Source organism: Hyla sarda, chromosome 7 (assembly GCF_029499605.1).
Source record: "Hyla sarda isolate aHylSar1 chromosome 7, aHylSar1.hap1, whole genome shotgun sequence".
Classification (NCBI taxonomy): domain Eukaryota; kingdom Metazoa; phylum Chordata; class Amphibia; order Anura; family Hylidae; genus Hyla; species Hyla sarda.
In genome coordinates, this window is record NC_079195.1 from 156,299,656 (window position 1) to 156,317,652 (window position 17,997).

General features: G+C 45.6%; 1 protein-coding gene across 2 annotated transcripts in view; it reads right to left on the bottom strand.

The window, feature by feature from the left end:
• The window catches only part of LOC130282601 (oocyte zinc finger protein XlCOF6.1-like), a 253,071-nt gene that overhangs the window by 187,278 nt on the left and 47,796 nt on the right, over positions 1-17,997 (bottom strand). The window contains exon 5 of one of the 2 annotated variants that reach the window (XM_056531004.1): positions 14,675-14,770. The exons of the other annotated variant lie outside the window; for it this stretch is intronic. Coding sequence (XP_056386979.1) covers positions 14,675-14,770 — 96 coding nt within the window. The remainder of the gene's footprint in view (positions 1-14,674; positions 14,771-17,997) is intronic. 2 annotated transcript variants of the gene reach the window in all.

Genomic DNA, 17,997 nt, shown 5'->3' on the forward strand with positions numbered 1-17,997 from the left:
GACGTTTTACTTTTTATTGGGGGAGGGGATTTTTCACTTTTTTTTTTACTTTTACTTTTACATTTTTTTACATTTTTTTTTACACTTGAATAGTCCCCATAGGGGACTATTCATAGCAATACCATGATTGCTAATACTGCTCTGTTCTATGTATAGGACATAGAACAGATCAGTATTATCGGTCATCTTCTGCTCTGGTCTGCTCGATCACAGACCAGAGCAGGAGACGCCGGGAGCCGCACGGAGGAAGGAGAGGGGACCTCCGTGCGGCGTTATGAATGATCGGATCCCCCCAGCAGCGCTGCGGGCGATCCGATCATTCATTCAAATCGCGCACTGCCGCAGATGCCGGGATCTGTATTGATCCCGGCACCTGAGGGGTTAATGGCGGACGCCCGCGAGATCGCGGGCGTCGGCCATTGCCGGCGGGTCCCTGGCTGCGATCAGCAGCCGGGATCAGCCGCGCATGACACGGGCATCGCTCCGATGCCCGCGGTTATGCTTAGGACGTAAATGTACGTCCTGGTGCGTTAAGTACCACCGCACCATGACGTACATTTACGTCCTGCGTCCTTAAGGTGTTAATACATTTAGGGGGCAAAAAATAAAAAATAAAAAGATAAAAAAGTATAAAAAATATGTAACGTGTGTTATATATATATATATATATATATATATATATATATATATATACATATATATATATATACATACACACAACATTATGTATATGTGTGTGTGTATGCGTGTGTACATAAATATGTATGCATGTGTATTTATAAAGGATGCACAGAAAAGGGAAATTTTGGGCCGAAACCAAAAATTTAGGCTGTGCTTGGCTGAAAACCGAAACCATAAATGCATTGCCAAGCCCACTTTTTAAAGAGTTTTTAACTTTATTTTTCCGTATATGGCGGATATATGAGGGCTTATTTTTTTTACACTGTGATCTGTAGTTATTATTGGTACCATTCTAGTTCTGATTTTATTTATTTATAAATTTTTTCTTCCCTGATAAAAATCCATATTTTTGGACTTTTTTTTATGTTCACGCCATTCACCGTACGGGACCATTAACAATGTTTTTATGAACCAGACATTTACGCATCAAGCGATACCAAACATTTTATTTACATTTTTTACACTTTTTTTAAATAGGAAAAGAGGGGATTTTTTTGTTTTACTGGGGACAGGCTTCTTCACTTTTATTTTTTTCCCTTTTTTTTTTTTTTTTAAACATTTTCATAGTCCCCACAGGGACATTCTTTAGATTGCAGATACAGATCAGTGCTATGCATTGGCTACAGGCTGATCCAACTTTGATGTGATGTCCTTAAAACAAGTCAAAAGTAGTGTGTGTGGCCTCCACGTGCCCGCATAACCTCCCTACAACATGGTCTCCTGAGGGATGTTCTTCCAGACCTGGGCTAAAGCATCCGCCAACTCCTGGACAGTCTGTGATGCAACGTGGCATTTGAGCACATCTGGGACATCATGTCTCCCTACATCCACAATCGGATTCAGGTCTGGGGAACGGCAGGCAGTCCATAGAATCAATGACTTCCTCTTGCAGGAACTGCTGACACACTCCAGCCACATGAGGTCTAGCATTGTCTTGCATTAGGAGGAACCCAGGGCCAACTGCACCAGAATATGGTCTCACAAGGGGTCTGAGGATCTCATCTCGGTACCTAATGGCAGTCAGGCTACCTCTGGCAAGCTACCCCCCCCCCCCAAAAAAAAAAAATGCTACCCCACACCATTAATGACCCACCGCCAAACCGGTCATGCTGGAGGATGTTGCAGGCAGCAGAACGTTCTCCATAGCGTCTCCAGACTTTCACATGTGCTCAGTGTGAACCTGCTTTCAGCTGTGAAGAGCACAGGGCACCAGTGGTGAATTTGCCAATCTTGATGTTCTCTGGCAAATGGCAAAAGTCCTGCATGGTGTTGGGCTATACGCACAACCCCCACCTGTGGACGTTGGGCCCTCATACCACCCCCATGGAGTCTGTTTCTGACTGTTTGAGTGGACACACGCACATTTTTGGCCTGCTGGAGGTTATTTTGCAGGGCTCTGGCAGTGCTCCTCCTTGCACAAAGGCAGAGGTAGCGGTACTGCTGCTGTGTTGTTGCCCTCCTACGGCCTCCTCCACATCTCCTGATGTAGTTACCTGACTGCTGGTAGAGCCTCCATGCTATGGATACTATGCTAATACAAAAGAAAGAGAAGCGCTCCATAGTGCATTAACCGGGCAAGTGGAATTTCACAGTAGTTTACTGGAAGCGCTTACCCGGTAGGTTGTGCTAGTATACCAGGCACAACACTGTTGAGAGTTTACAAAATGCAGCCAGTCCCGCCACCACAAAGGTGTAATGGTAACAGCAACCTCCAAATACTCCCATGGGACTTCAATAGGCGCGGAAAGGATGAGGAGTTATAGATGTATAAGCGATATCATTTATTTGCAGAACAACGCGTTTCAACGCCAGGACGGGCGTCTTTCTCAAGTTCATAGCAAATGTTAACAAAGGAACATATTTATACAAAAAACGGACAAAAAGGTAATCAACTCACAATGGGCGGTCACTCCGTCTGTGCCAAACCGGATGTGATAATCAGAATCAAGGCGCACAGACGGAAGTAATAAGACGAACTGAGAAGTGGTTTGTGGTCGCAACCTGCAGAACCGCTCCTTTATCGGGGCTGTCTTGCAAATTACCTATATATTCCACCTGTTGTCTGTTCCATTTGCACAACAGCATGTGAAATTGATTGTCAATCACTGCTGCTTCCTAAGTGGACAGTGAGATTTCACAGAAGTGTGACTGACGTGGAGTTACATTGTGTTGTTTAAGTGTTCCCTTTATTTTTTTTGAGCAGTGTATATATTCCTTTTGTGGAGAATAGCTGTGAGGACCCTGATCAGGTTGTTTGGAGCTGGCACCCGACCTCATTGAATGGCGTAGTAGTGCTGCAATTTTTTCTGTGGTTATATATAAAGACTTTTGGTAGCCTGTACTTTGCCACTCTTCAATCAACAACAAAATGGCTGTGCCTAGTGGGAAAAAAAAAAAAAAAAAAAAACACACACACACACACACACACACACACACACACACTAACACTACAACCCCCCCCCCCTCCCCACTCCTCTTTTCCATACAGACACAAGAGGAAGGTGTAGACAGGCAAGGCCCCTTTTGCAGCACATTCCTTGCTTTCACCAGATTCCTCATGTTTGCTTCCTCTGCTGGTCAGCAGTGGGAAATATGACAAATTATTTTTCAATTTTTCATATTTTGTGACAATTTAAAAAATATTCTCTAAAATATTAAAAAAAATAAAATAAATTGAATAAATGTATTTAACATCTAAAAAAATAAACATGTGTATATAAAATGACCCTTACAAAAAATATGAGGAAAACTGTTCTAGGTTAAACCCCCCTCAAAAAGGACAAGGGGGCACTCCCTCCTGGGGAAGAAAAAAAAAGGTTTAACCCCTTAAGGACCAGGCCATTTTACACCTTAGGACCAGAGCGTTTTATGAACATCTGACCACTGTCACTTTAAATAACAACTCTGGAATGCTTTTAGTTATCATTCTGATTCAGAGACTGTTTTTTTAGTGACATATTCTACTTTAACATAGTGGTAAAATTTTGTGGCAACTTGCATCCTTTCATGGTGAAAAATCCCAAAATTTGATGAAAAAATATGAAAATTTAGCATTTTTCAAACTGTGAAGCTCTCTAAGGAAGGAAAATGGATATTCAAAATAATTTTTTTTTTGGATCACATATACAATATGCCTACTTTATGCTTGCATCATAAAATTGATGAGTTTTTACTTTTGGAAGACAGAGAGCTTCAAAGTTCAGCAGCAATTTTTAAATTTTTCACAAAATTTTCAAACTCACTATTTTTCAGTGACCAGTTCAGTTTTGAAGTGGATTTGAAGGGTCTTCATATAAGAAATTCCCCATAAATGACTCCATTATAAAAACTACACCCCCAAAGTATTCAAAATGACATTCAGTAAGAGTTTTAACCCTTTAGGTGTTTCACAGGAATAGCAGCAAAGTGAAGGAGAAAATTCAAAATCTTCATTTTTTACACTCGCATGTTCTTGTAGACCCAATTTTTTTATTTTTTGCAAGGGGTAAAAGGAGAAAATGTTTACTGGTATTTGTAGCCCAATTTCTCTCGAGTAAGCACATACCTCATATGTCTATGTAAATTGTTCGGTGGGTGCAGTAGAGGGCTCAGAAGGGAAGGAGCGACAAGGGAATTTTGGAGAGAACATTTTTCTGAAATGGTTTTGGGGGGCTTGTCACCTTTAGGAAGCCCCTAGGGTGCCAAAACAGCACAAAACAAAAAAAAATAAAATAAAAAAAAAAATAAAAACACGGCATACCATTTTGGAAACTAGACCCCTCGGGGAACGTAACAAGGAATTAAGTGAGCCTTAATACCCCACAGGTGTTTCATGACTTGCAAATGTTAAACATTTTTTTTTAACATTTTTAAAAGAAAATACCCCCCAAAATTTGAATCCCAATTTCTCCCGATTCAGAAAACACCCCATATGATGGTGAAAAGTGCTCTACTGGCACACTACAGGTCTCAGAAGAGGAGTAGTCACATTTGGCTTTTTGGAAGCCAATTTTGCTCTGGGGGCATGCCGCATTTAGGAAGCCCCTATGGTGCCAGGACAGCAAAAAAAAAAAATAATCCACATGGCATTGTATTTTATAAACTAGACCCCTTGGGGAACGTAACAAGGGGTAAAGTGAACCTTAATACCCCACAGGGTTTTCACGACTTTTGCAAATGTAAAAATATATTTTTTTAACTAAAATGTGGGTTTCCCCACGAATTTCACATTTTTGCAAGGGTTAATAGTAGAAAAGACCCCCCAAAATGTGTAACCCCATCTCTTCTGAGTATGGAGGTACCCCATAAGTGGATGTCAAGTGCACTGCAGGAGCGGCACATGTCGCATTTAGGAAGCCCTTATGGTGCCAGGACAGCAAAATACCACCCCCCCCCCCCCCCCACATGGCATACCATTTTGGAAACTAGACCCCTTGAGGAATGTAACAAGGGGTAAAGTAAGCCTTAATACCCCACAGGGGTTTCACAACACACATATATATATATATATATATATTCACTAAAATGTGTGTTTCCCCTCAAATTTGACATTTTTACAAGGGTTAATAGCAGAAAAGATACCCCACAATTTGTAAATACATTTCTTTGGAGTAAGGACATACCTTATTTTTTGATGATTTAGGCTTGGCGGGTGCACAGCAGGTCTTGCTTGAGTGGGAGCGCAGTCAGGGACCTTGAGCTTGATATGGAGCCAGGATGTGGCTCAAGGAGCGTTAATGGGGGGGGAGCACTGAGCCCTAAAATAGGGGAACACTATGCGGGACAACGGGCCGTAACTGGGGTAGACAGGTGGGGTACAGTGGGCCAGAAAATTATAAAACATAAAACAGGATATGTTCTCAGAATGATGACCCAGAGCATAGCCAAAACTAAAAAAATATGCCAGCCCCAAACCCTATGCTCTGAATCATCATTCTGGGAATGTGAGGTGTGTGGCCGTCCCTAACATGTTGCCTTAAATGCACACCCGCTCAGGTGGAGAGAGAGCGCTGCACATTTCAGGCAACATAAAAAAGTCCCCGATGATAGTGACTCCGTGACCCATGACCCATTTTTGACAAAACACCCCCAGAGGTCTTATCAGGTTTTTTTTGTTTGTTTGTTTTTTGGGCAATTTAGTGATTTATGGGGGTTATATTTTGGAATGTACTCTGGACTTGGTACATTGGTCAAATTATGGAAAATTCGAATAAAAAGGGAAAATTTAGGGCTCCATGGAAGTGTGATACTCCCTAAAGCAGCCTATGCAGAGGGCCGGATTATCTGGGCAAGTGTCACACTGAATGGTGGTGTCCCTAAGTCTCCCCTTCCTTATTAAAAGAAAAAAAAAAGCTGCGGCCCCCCCAAAAAAAAAAAAAAAAAAAAAATGGATGGAGCACGCAGCTCCCTGAACCCTTAATAGGACCCGGGGTCAGGGATCAGACCCCAATAGGACCCTTGGGGACCTATTAGGGGGTCATAGACTTTATTTTTTTAAATTTTTTTTAACTTTATTAAATCCTTCCTGTCCCTATTCTAAGGCTCCTGAGGGGGCTCCGGAGCTCTGAGGGGGGATCCACGGTCTTATCCTCACTGCTGCACCCGCTGACTGAACACAGAGAGCGGGTGCAGCAGCGGGAAGGGACCGTTAACCCCTCCTCTGCTGCACTGCTATTGGCTGGACGATCACCGGCCAATAGAAGCGTTGCTGGGGCGGTGACAGTATTGTCACCGCTCCCCAGCAACGGCAGGTGATTGGCGGTGAATTGTACACCGCCGATCACCATTTATTACCGGGTCATCGGGTCACAAGTGACCCGAATCGCCGAAGATCGCTTGCGTGATTTTGCAAGCGATCTCCAGCAATCCCCGACATGCGGGGGTCCCGGGACCCCCCTAGGCATTTGCACGGCATGCCTGCTGAACGATTACAGCAGACATGCCGTTCCGATCTCTGCCCGACGCGCGGCAGAGACCGGAGAAACACCAGGACGTTCTGGAACGTCCTTGATCCTTAAGGGGTTAATCTCCAGGGACGACAAGCCTTTTTTAGCATAAGAACTGTGAAATTAATGAACTGGATACCTTAGGAACTGGTCGCAGCAGGAACAGTAGTGAACTTCAAAAACAGGGTTAGATACATTCCTGGGCAAAACAACATTAATGCTTATGGAGAAATATAGACTCCATTCCCTTCCCCTTCATTCAACCATACCCCTTCCCTTCAATTCCTTGGTTAAACTCGATGGAGATATGAGGCTATAAAAGGGGAGCAGTGGCAGGGTGAAAGGGGCCTAACTATAGATGAGTGATGAATGTAACAACAGAAGGTATCACACATCAGGATGAGATACCCCAGATCTGCAGACAGTATCACATAGACTAAGGTACACCAGCTCACCAGCCAGTAATACATATGAGGCTGAGAAACATCTGATCTGCAGACAGTATTGCACATTGGGCTGAGATACAGCAGCTCAGCAATAAGTAATATTGTGAGGAAAAAGTCAGCTTGTTATATGTCTTAATTACTCCATTTTGTATTTTATACACCATTTTGTCTATATATTACTCCATTATGAAATAAATGTGAACTTTGCTAGCAAATAGAGATAGGAAGTTCCAGATTCATGGTCACAAGCTGCTGAGTCTGCAAGGTTTCAAGTATATACGTCTGCACCTGCAAGATTTCTAGGATATACATCCTGTTAAGTTCCTAGTTTTGTTGAAAACTTGCTGATATTGTTAAGTTTCCCAAAGACATCTCTTTAATATGTGCAATCTGGAAACATATCATCTTCGTTTGTATGTAAATAAATAAAAACCACACCTTTTTGTAGAAAAGGCAGAACTTTACATACAGCATTTGTCTCTGTAATTGACTTCACGCCCAAGCATCTCCTAATTAGAACCTCAGCAACATAATTTGAAGACCTTGGGCTTCTCTAAGGCTGCGTTCACATCACAATATCTCCATCCGACTTGAGTAAACGATTTTATAACTTTAAATCGTATGAAATCGGATATAAAGTCTGACCTCCATTAACCCCTTAGGGACTCAGCCTATTTTCACCTTAAGGACTCAGCCCTTTTTTGCAATTCTGACCAGTGTCACTTTATGCATTAATAAGTCTGGGATGCTTTTACCGATTATTCTGATTCCAAGATTGTTTTTTCGTGACATATTCTACTTTAACATAGTGGTAAATTTTCGTCTGTAATTTTGCATTTTTCTAACTTTGAAACTCTCTGTTTGAAAGGAAAATTGATATTCCAAATACATTTTATATTGATTCACAAATACAATACGTCTACTATATGTTGGCATCATAAAATAGACATATTTTTACTTTTTGAAAAAATTTCAGGGCTTCAAAGTATAGCAGCAATTTTCTAAATTTTCACGAAAATTTCAAAATCTGAATTTTTCAGGGACCAGTTAAGTTTGAAGTGGATTTGAGGAGTGTTTCTGTGAGAAATACCCCATAAATGACCCCATTATAGAAACTAAACCCCTCAAAGTATTCAAAAGGACATTCAGAAAGTTTGTTAACCCTTTAGGTGTTTCACAAGAATAGCAGCAATGTGGAGGAGAAAAATCAAAATCTGCATTTTTTACACTAACATGTTCTTGTAACCCCATTTTTTTCATTTTTAAAAGTGGTATTAGGAGAAAAAGCCCCACAAAATTTGTAGCCCAATTTCTCTCGAGTATGGAAATACCTCATATGTTGACATAAAGTGCTCTGCGGGCTCACAACATGGCTCAAGAGGGAAAGAGCAACTGTGGGATTTTTTAAAGCAAATTTTGCTGTCATGGTTTTTGGGGGCCATGTTGCATTTAGGAAGCCCCCATGGTGCCAGAACAGCAAAAAAAAATAAAAAAATAACACATGGCATACTATTTTGGAAACTACACCCCTCAAGGAACATAAGGGGTATAGTGAGCCATAACACCTCACAGGTATTTGACAACTTTACGTTGAAGTTGGATGTGAAATTCAAAATGTGATTTTTAAAATTTTTCATTTTCACATGGTGTAATAGTAGAAAATGGACCCCAGAATTTGAAGCCCAATTTCTCCCAATTAAGAAAATGCCCCATATGTGGACGTTAAGTGCTCTGCTGGCGCACTACAGGTCTCAGAACAAGAAGGAGCGCCATTGGATTTTTGGAAAGAGAATTTTGCAGAAATTGAAGTCGGGGGCTATGTGCATTTACAAACCTCCCATGGTGCCAGAACAGCTGACACCATTTTGGAAACTAGACCCCTCCAGGAACATTACAAGGGTTACAATGAGTACTTACACCTCACAGGTTTTTTTGAACAGTGGGCCGTAAATTGAAAAATTATATATTTTTTACGCTAAAATGCTGGGGTTACCCAATTTTTTACATTTTCACAAGGGTTAATGGGAGAAATTGGGTTACAAATTTTGGAGGGCTTTTTCTCCTGACTATGGAAATACATCCACATATGGGGTAACCTTCTGGACGGGCGCAACAAGGCTCAGAAGTCATAGAGGTCTGTTAGCTACCGATATGCCATAGGCCTCAAATGCAGACGGTTACATACATTCAGAAGGAAATACAAAAATGAAACACCCACATGTGACACCATTACAGAAAGTACCCACCCTGAGGAATAGGTATAGGGCTAAAGAGGACATTTTGAACGCACAGGTGTTTCCTAAATTTATTTTCCAGGAATGGATGAAGGGTAGCTTTTGAAAATTGCAATTTTCATCCTATACTCTGCTTCATCTTTCTGGGAACAACTAACATGTGACTCAGACTTGTCGCCTGGAAATACGACAGAGCTCATGAGCGAGAACTCTTCGCATTTGAGACCGATGTTTGTTATGAACAGTTACATACATTCAGAGGAAAATAAAAGAAAGGAACACCCACATGTGAGAATATTACAAACAGTACACCCCCTAGGGAAGGTGTATAGGGGTGAAGTGGAGATTTGGAACAGACAGGTGTTCCCTAAATTTATTTTTAAGTAAGAACTATGCCCGCCCCAAACCCTATGCTCTGAATCCTCATTCTGGGAATGGCCGTCCCTATTCTGTTACCTCAAATGCGCACCCCGCTCAGGTGGGGCACATTTGAGGCAACTGCAAACCCCCAATGCTGTTGACTTTGTGTCCCATGACCCATTTTTTTTTGGGGGGGTGAGGAAAAATAAAAAAAAAAAAAAACATTCAGGGGTATTGAAAATTTATTTTTTTTTTTTTTGGGGGGGGGGGGGTTGTTTGGCTTGAAATTTTTGAAGACCATGTACTCTGGACTGGTACATTGGAGTTGAATTCTGGGGAGTTAAAATCAGGGAAAAGGATTAAAATTTAGTGCTCCATGGAAGTGTGATACTCCCTGAAGCAATCCTTAATGCAGAGGCCCGGATGATCGGGGCAAGTGTCGCACTGAGTGGTGGTGTCCTTACGAATCCCCCTCGTGACACACACTGCATTTTTTCTGGGATCGTCTCTTCTTTCCAGTGTAGGGGACCTCACCTGGAAAGTGTTCGCCGGGGACGATCCGGGGAACTGAAGTTCCAGAGGTGCTCTGACCTGCTCCTCGGCGGTCACCAAAGATGAGGGTCTTTAGAACTATCTCTTGGAATTCCAGAAATGTCTGTGTTGCCAGCGTACTGGGACAGTACAAAAGCATTGTACATGGCAACCTGTAACATGTAGACCGCAGCTTTTTTGTACCATGCCCGTATGCCCGTGTTTTCCGCATGGTATTATATGGTTTGAGAACTTGATCAGAAAGATCAACTCCCCCATGTAGTCCAGGATACAATCGGGCTTGAGGAACGGTCCCACGGTACCTCGCACAGAGACAGGGGTGCTGTCGTTCCCATGAATAGTGGTGAGCATAAGGACATCCCTCTGACCAGCAACAGGTTTTCATGGGAAAAGGCACGGGACTCGCCCTGGGGGACAGAAGTCTGCAGGGGATAGGAAGTAAGGTCTCTTTGATTCTTCCGGACTGTCCCACAAGCGACCGTGGATCTGGCGGCGAGGGATGTGAAGAGAGGGATACTAGTATAAAAGTTATCCACGTAAAAGGTGGTAACCTTTATCTAGCAATGGGTGCAAAAGGGGGGGGACAATCTGGGGGTTCAATGCGGTAATCTCGTCCCTCATACACCATAAACTTGCAAGTGTACCCTGAGGTACTCTCACAAAGTTTATACATCTTCACACCATACCGCGCCCGCTTGGTAGGGATGTATTGCCGTAAGCTGAGTCTCCCCTTAAAGCTGATGAGAGACTCATCAATAGTGACCTCCCTTCCAGGGACATAGGCCTCCCAAAATCTGGCCCCGAAGTGATTGATGACCGGCCTGATTTTATACAGGCGGTCATACGCGGGATCAGTTCGGGGGGGACATGCCGCATTATCAGCATAATGCAAACATTTCCGAATGGCCTCGAACCGGGGACGGGTCAAGGCCATACTGTAGAGCGGGGTCTGGTAGAGGACGTCCCCGCTCCAGTATTGCCTGACCTTTGGCTTTTTAACTAGGCCCATATGCAGCACGAGGCCCCAAAAGGTCCTCATTTCGGCTGCATCGACTGGGAACCAGCCATTGAGCCTAGCTAAAAAGAAGCCCGGGTTTGCAGCGACGAACTGTTGGGCGTACAGATTTGTCTGCTCAACCATCAGATTGACAAAGTCTGAAACTGAAATAGTCCATTTCAGTGAACCCGACGATGTCAATCTTGATTCCTGAGTCGCCAACAAACTCAGGAATCACGGGCTCGTGGTCCGCTGGCTGAGTCCAGACAAGTTCGACGGTATGGGACACCAGTGAACTTGGCTGGGGGGGGATTGACTAGTATGAGTGCCAGGGGGACTCATACCAGCATGAGGCAAAGGGTCAAGAGCAGAGGAGGTTTGCAGATCCACTTGGCGCCGTCTCCGCCGCCTTGGTGGCTCATCCTCAGAACTAGATCATGAGGCGGAGGAAATAAGGAAGGTGGGGTCTTCCTGATCCTCTGAGGCGCTTTCAGTGTCGGAGGCAAGTATGGCATATGCCTCCTCTGCTGAAAATGCCCTGCGGGCCATTTCCCTACTCTAATGGGGGGAGAAGTGTATAAATGTGTGGGGGGAAAAACTTTATTGGTGTGTGCTGCGTGTGGTGCGATAGCTTTAGTTAGGTTAGGGCAAAAAGTAGCAGAAAAAAACCCTAACAGAAAAAAATATAAACTAAAAAAAAAAATAAAATAAAATAAAAGGGAAAAAAAAAACTTTAAAAATAAAATAAGAAAAAAACTTCTAGCGCAAAAAAAGCCCTGTGCCAAAAAAGCGTTTGCCTAATCAGTGGTGTGCGCACTGATTAGCGCTTAGTGGCGGCAGGGAGCGCAGAAGTCAGTGGGGGTTTCGGCCACTCAGCTCAGAACAGTGGCTGGTGGCACGTACAGACCCCCACTCAAAATACCCGAAAAAAAAACGCTTAACCCCGAATAAATGCACCCGCCTGAACCCCCAAAAAAACGGTGATTAGTGATAAGTCACTGACAGCTGTGAGGCAGGCTGCACACAGAGGTACGGTCCATCCACACAGCACAGGCCTGCTACTGGTAGCACGGACCGCTTATTGGTGCAAAAAAAATAATAAATAAATAAATAAATAAAAAGACGCTAATAACCCGAAAAAACGCCTGGACCACAAAAAAATAAAAAATAATTAATAAAAAAATAAATAAAAATAAAGCTGATCAGTACTACAGGACTGATCAGCAGTGGGTGGGCTTAAGCCAACGGTGGCGCAGACCGCAGTGACCCTTGTAGGGCCCGGATCACACAGCTAAAGGTGCTGCAGACCCTGGGACACCTACAGTATGTGCACTGAAAAAAATATATAAAAAATTATCTTTTTTTTTACTCCTAACTTCTTTCCCTGCCTAATCTAAAGCTTTCCCTAATGCTGCTGTGCCAGGGGGGTGTCACGATGCCGGCTGGCAGGAGGTGGATCCTCTGTGCCAGAGAGGGATTGGCGTGGACCGTGCTAGTGGACCGGTTCTAAGTCACTACTGGTTTTCACCAGAGCCCGCCGCAAAGCGGGATGGTCTTGCTGCGGCGGTAGTGACCAGGTCGTATCCACTAGCAACGGCTCAACCTCTCTGGCTGCTGAAGATAGGCGCGGTACAAGGGAGTAGACAGAAGCAAGGTCGGACGTAGCAGAAGGTCGGGGCAGGCAGCAAGGATCGTAGTCAGGGGCAACGGCAGGAGGTCTGGAACACAGGCTAGGAACACACAAGGAAACGCTTTCACTGGCACAATGGCAACAAGATCCGGCGAGGGAGTGAAGGGGAAGTGAGGTATAAATAGGGAGTGCACAGGTGAACACACTAATTGGAACCACTGCGCCAATCAGCGGCGCAGTGGCCCTTTAAATCGCAGAGACCCGGCGCGCGCGCGCCCTAGGGAGCGGGGCCGCGCGCGCCGGGACAGGACAGACGGAGAGCGAGTCAGGTACGGGAGCCGGGGTGCGCATCGCGAGCGGGCGCCACCCGTATCGCGAATCGCATCCCGGCTGGAGGCGATATCGCAGCGCACCCGGTCAGTGGATCTGACCGGGGCGCTGCAGAAACGAGAGTGTAGCGAGCGCTCCGGGGAGGAGCGGGGACCCGGAGCGCTCGGCGTAACAGGGGGCACAGAACAATGCCAGGGGGCACTTTTTTTCTCTGAGGGGACACACACTGGACAGAGCTCCGCTCTGATCAGCACCAGATGAAAAATAGTGCTGATCAGAGCGGAGCATCGTGCTCCGCTCTCCTCCCCCCTCTCATACACTGTGATTGGAGCACTCAATCACATCTGTACTGGGGGGGTGGCATGGTGAACGGCAGGGACCGGAAACGTTCAGGGTGTACAGGTACGCCATGAGTCCTTAAGGATCGGGGATGCAGGGCGTATGCATACGCCCTGCATCCCCAAGAGGTAAAAAAAAATTTAAAAAAAATTTAAAAAAAATAAAAATTGGACCCATTACACACATCCGATTTGATCTGCATCAGATTTCACACGATTTTTGTTCGGGTCTGAACAAAAATTGGAAACTACTTTATATACGATTTTAAGTTATAAAATAGTTTACTCAAGTCGGATGGAGAAATCGTGATGCAAACATAGCCTTACAAACATAGATCAAGCTGAGATAGTTTCATGTGTAATACAGTCTGCAGATATGAGGTATGTTTTATGAGAAGTAGATTTAAAGGGATCCTGTACCATATAGTGCTTATACTGTGGCTAGTAGTACAAAGTATATGCAAATGTATGGCTGCAGTGCAAAAAGCTATTACAAATATTTTTTTCTTACTAGAATACAGAAAAACTAAGCATTGACTAAAACTAGACACTACAGGGGAAGTGACTGTACACCGAGGCTTAACAGCGTGTGAAGCCGAACCAAGTCATGGCATGGGAGCATTTCACGTTACATGATTATATACACTAGGGTTGCATGGGAATATTGCAATTGAATCGCAATAATTGCAGATTGTGATTAAGCGATTTTATCTAACTGGGAGGAGAAACAGTGGGCTGCACGCCGGAGGGAACAGACCACATAGCAAGGAAGCAGACAAGTAGGTGAAACATGGGAGCAGAGCCTGGTTCTGGCAGCGGCTGTAGGTTCTGTTTTCGTGTGGTGCGGTCTAACCCCTCCAATGTGCAACCCACTGTCTTTCCTCCAAGCAGTGCCTGGTGCTGGGAGGAGGTGACTTAACCCATCCACGACTGGTAGGTGTATGCATACAATGCAGCGGGACTATCAAGCAAGCTCAAGAGCTGAGCTCGCTTCATACTGGCTAACGCTGGACATGACAAATCAGGGTGATGTCCAATCAATCAAAGTTAATCGTGACGTCTAAAATGCCTGAAACTAGTGCTGGTAGCTCAGTGGAGCCGATTGGGACACCTGCGAGGTACAGATAAGCTGAGAGGACTGGTGGAGCATACCTTCCTCCTTTCTGTCTAATCAGCACTTACTTCAACTATGCAGACAGCCTCAGCAGCCTGTAGAAATGGAGCTGGAATAACATTGATCGCCAATATAACAATATCCAAGGGCCTGCAGTCAAGTGTCTGCAATAAAGAGATTGTAAGTAAGGGGGGGTTAGAGGGTTTTGTATTTTGAGAGGGGGGTGGAAGATCTGAGAAGATCAGGAGATACTATTTTGAGTAGGGATCTGGCTATTGATCAGTCTGATAAAAAGTCACAGGCACATATTTTTTTTTCAGTGGTGGGGGGAGGGGGTGTTGATGGGTCCAACCGCTTAGGCCCCCTGCAAAGTCACAATACTCCCACCCCGTGGTCATCACGCTACCCACTCGGAGCCTCCAGCGCTGCGGGGTCCCCAGTGGCAGGACCACACATCTTTTCCCCTATCCAAAGGATAAGATGTAAGATTGCATTAGGGCAGGAGTACCCCTTTAATCCTTACTAACCTACTCGGCTATCCCTTCCTTTGTTAAAATAAATATTTATATATGTATATATATATATATTTTTTTTTTAATTTTTTTTTTCTGTCCCTGCCTATTGCCCATCTATCCCTAACCCCCTCCCTGCTTTAATTTTTTTTTTTATACCATATTAAAAAAAAGGTCTTTGTCTGCCTGGTAGTGTGCTCACTACCAGGCAGACTTCCCCAGCAGGCGCGACATCACTGATGCCTGCTGGGGCCTACTTCCGCCCTTAGTTCTACACAGGGTGCCTCCAGCTGTTTCACCACTACAACTCCGAACTTGTCCTGACATCTATTGGCAGTCAGGGCATGCTGGGAGTTGTAGTGGTGAAACAGCTGGAGGCACCAAGTGTTGAAAATAATAAGTTAGGGCCATGGGCAAGGCGCGGCGCTACCCCGTTCCCTCTGCACCCCCCCCCCCCCCGGTGTTAGAACCCCGAGTCCCACTCTCCCCCAACCCCCGTGTTGAAACCCCAAGCTCCGCTCTCCCCGCAGCCCCTGCATTGAAAACCCAAGCCCCGTTCTCCCCGCAATCCCTGTGTTGAAACCCCACGCCAGTCTGCAGCCGGCCACTAGGAGGGAGACCCCTAGTGGCCGGTTTTCAAACATTAAAACATTTTAATAAAATAAATAATGAAAATATATTAGAGATATTCTGTAGTGCATATGTACCACAAGATATCCAAAAAAAATTTAAAATAAAAAAGTTGATGACAGTGCCCATTTAAGCCATCATGTTTTCTTTTCATGTGCTTATTCATCGCCATAGTGCTTCTGGGCCACGTAAACCCTGCTTTGCGCACTTTGTAGATTACTACCTTGTTTGAAAGTTGCTTAAGTTTGTTCATTTTTACTCATTAACTTGTCTTAAGATGTTTTTAACTGGTTAATGACCATGGACATGTATACTTGTCCATATGCCGTTAACTGTTGTATGACGCAGGCTCCTGACTCGAGCCTGCGTCATACCGACCGGCCCTCCGCTGATTCTTGTAGCTGAGGGCCTGCTATAACTGGCAGGACCAGGCTCTATCAATGGAGTGCAAATCACACAGATCAATGTGGTTCTATGACCCACATTGATCGGTATGAGGGATCTAAGGATTCCTCCTAAAACCATTAAAAGTAGGGATCGACCGATATCGTTTTTTTAGGCCCGATAATCGGTGGAGGTTAGGGCCGATAGCCAATAACTTATACCGATATTCCGGTATAAGTTATCGGCTATTTATCCCGGACCGGTTCACCCTCCACCCGGAATGCCGCCGGACACTACAGGAAGGAAGGATGGATGGCCCGGACCACCCCCATTACGGGTAAGTAAAACATTTTTTATTGACTCGGAGGGTGGGGGAGGGGCCCGACCGGTATAGCGGTATGGGCAAAAATCCATACCGGTATATTGCCCAGCACTACGGTGGGGGCGGTGCGGGGGGCGGGGCATTATCGGCAAGGTACCGTATATACTCGAGTATAGGCCGAGTTTTTCAGCACGATTTTTCGTGCTGAAAACACCCCCCTCGGCTTATACTCGAGTGAACTCCCCCACCCGCAGTGGTCTTCAACCTGCGGACCTCCAGAGGTTTCAAAACTACAACTCCCAGCAAGCCCGGGCAGCCATCGGCTGTCCGGGCTTGCTGGGAGTTGTAGTTTTGAAACCTCCGGAGGTCCGCAGGTTGAAGACCACTGCGGCCTTCAACATCATCCAGCCCCCTCTCACCCCCTTTAGTTCTGAGTACTCACCTCCGCTCGGCGCTGGTCCGGTCCTGCAGGGCTGTCCGGTGAGGAGGTGGTCCGGTGGGATACTGGTTCCGGGCTGCTATCTTCACCGGGGAGGCCTCTTCTAAGCGCTTCGGGCCCGGCCTCAGAATAGTCACGTTGCCGTGACAACGACGCAGAGGTGCGTTCATTGCCAACGTAATTCTGCGTCATTGTCAAGGCAACGGCTCTATTCCGGGCCGGAAGCGCGGAGAAGAGGCGCCCCCGGTGAAGATAGCAGCCCGGACCACCTCCCCACCGGACCACCTCCTCTCCGGACAGCCCTGCAGGACCGGACCAGCGCCGAGCGGAGGTGAGTACTCAGAACTAAAGGGGGTGAGAGGGGGGCTGGATGATGTTGAAGGCCGCAGTGGTCTTCAACCTGCGGACCTCCGGAGGTTTCAAAACTACAACTCCCAGCAAGCCCGGACAGCCGATGGCTGCCCGGGCTTGCTGGGAGTTGTAGTTTTGAAACCTCTGGAGGTCCGCAGGTTGAAGACCACTGAGGGCGAATGATGAGAAGAGGATGATGAAGGGGGGGGGGGTGTGGGGATGATGAAGGGGGGGGGGGGTGTGGGATGATAAGGGGATGATGAAGGGGGGATGTGTGGGATGATAAGGGGATGATGAAGGGGGGATGTGTGGGATGATAAGGGGATGATGAAGGGGGGATGTGTGGGATGATAAGGGGATGATGAAGGGGGGATGTGCGGGATGATAAGGGGATGATGAAGGGGGGATGTGCGGGATGATAAGGGGATGATGAAGGGGGGATGTGTGGGATGATGACAAGGGGATGATGAAGGGGGGATGTGTGGGATGATAAGGGGATGATGAAGGGGGGATGTGTGGGATGATAAGAGGATGATGAAGGGGGGGATGTGTGGGATGATGACAAGGGGATGATGATGAGGATGTTAATGACGGGTCTGGATGATGACAGGGGGGGGATGAGGTATTTCCCACCCTAGGCTTATACTCGAGTCAATAACTTTTCCTGGGATTTTGGGTTGAAATTAGGGGTCTCGGCTTATACTCGGGTCGGCTTATACTCGAGTATATACGGTAATTGCCGATACCGATAAT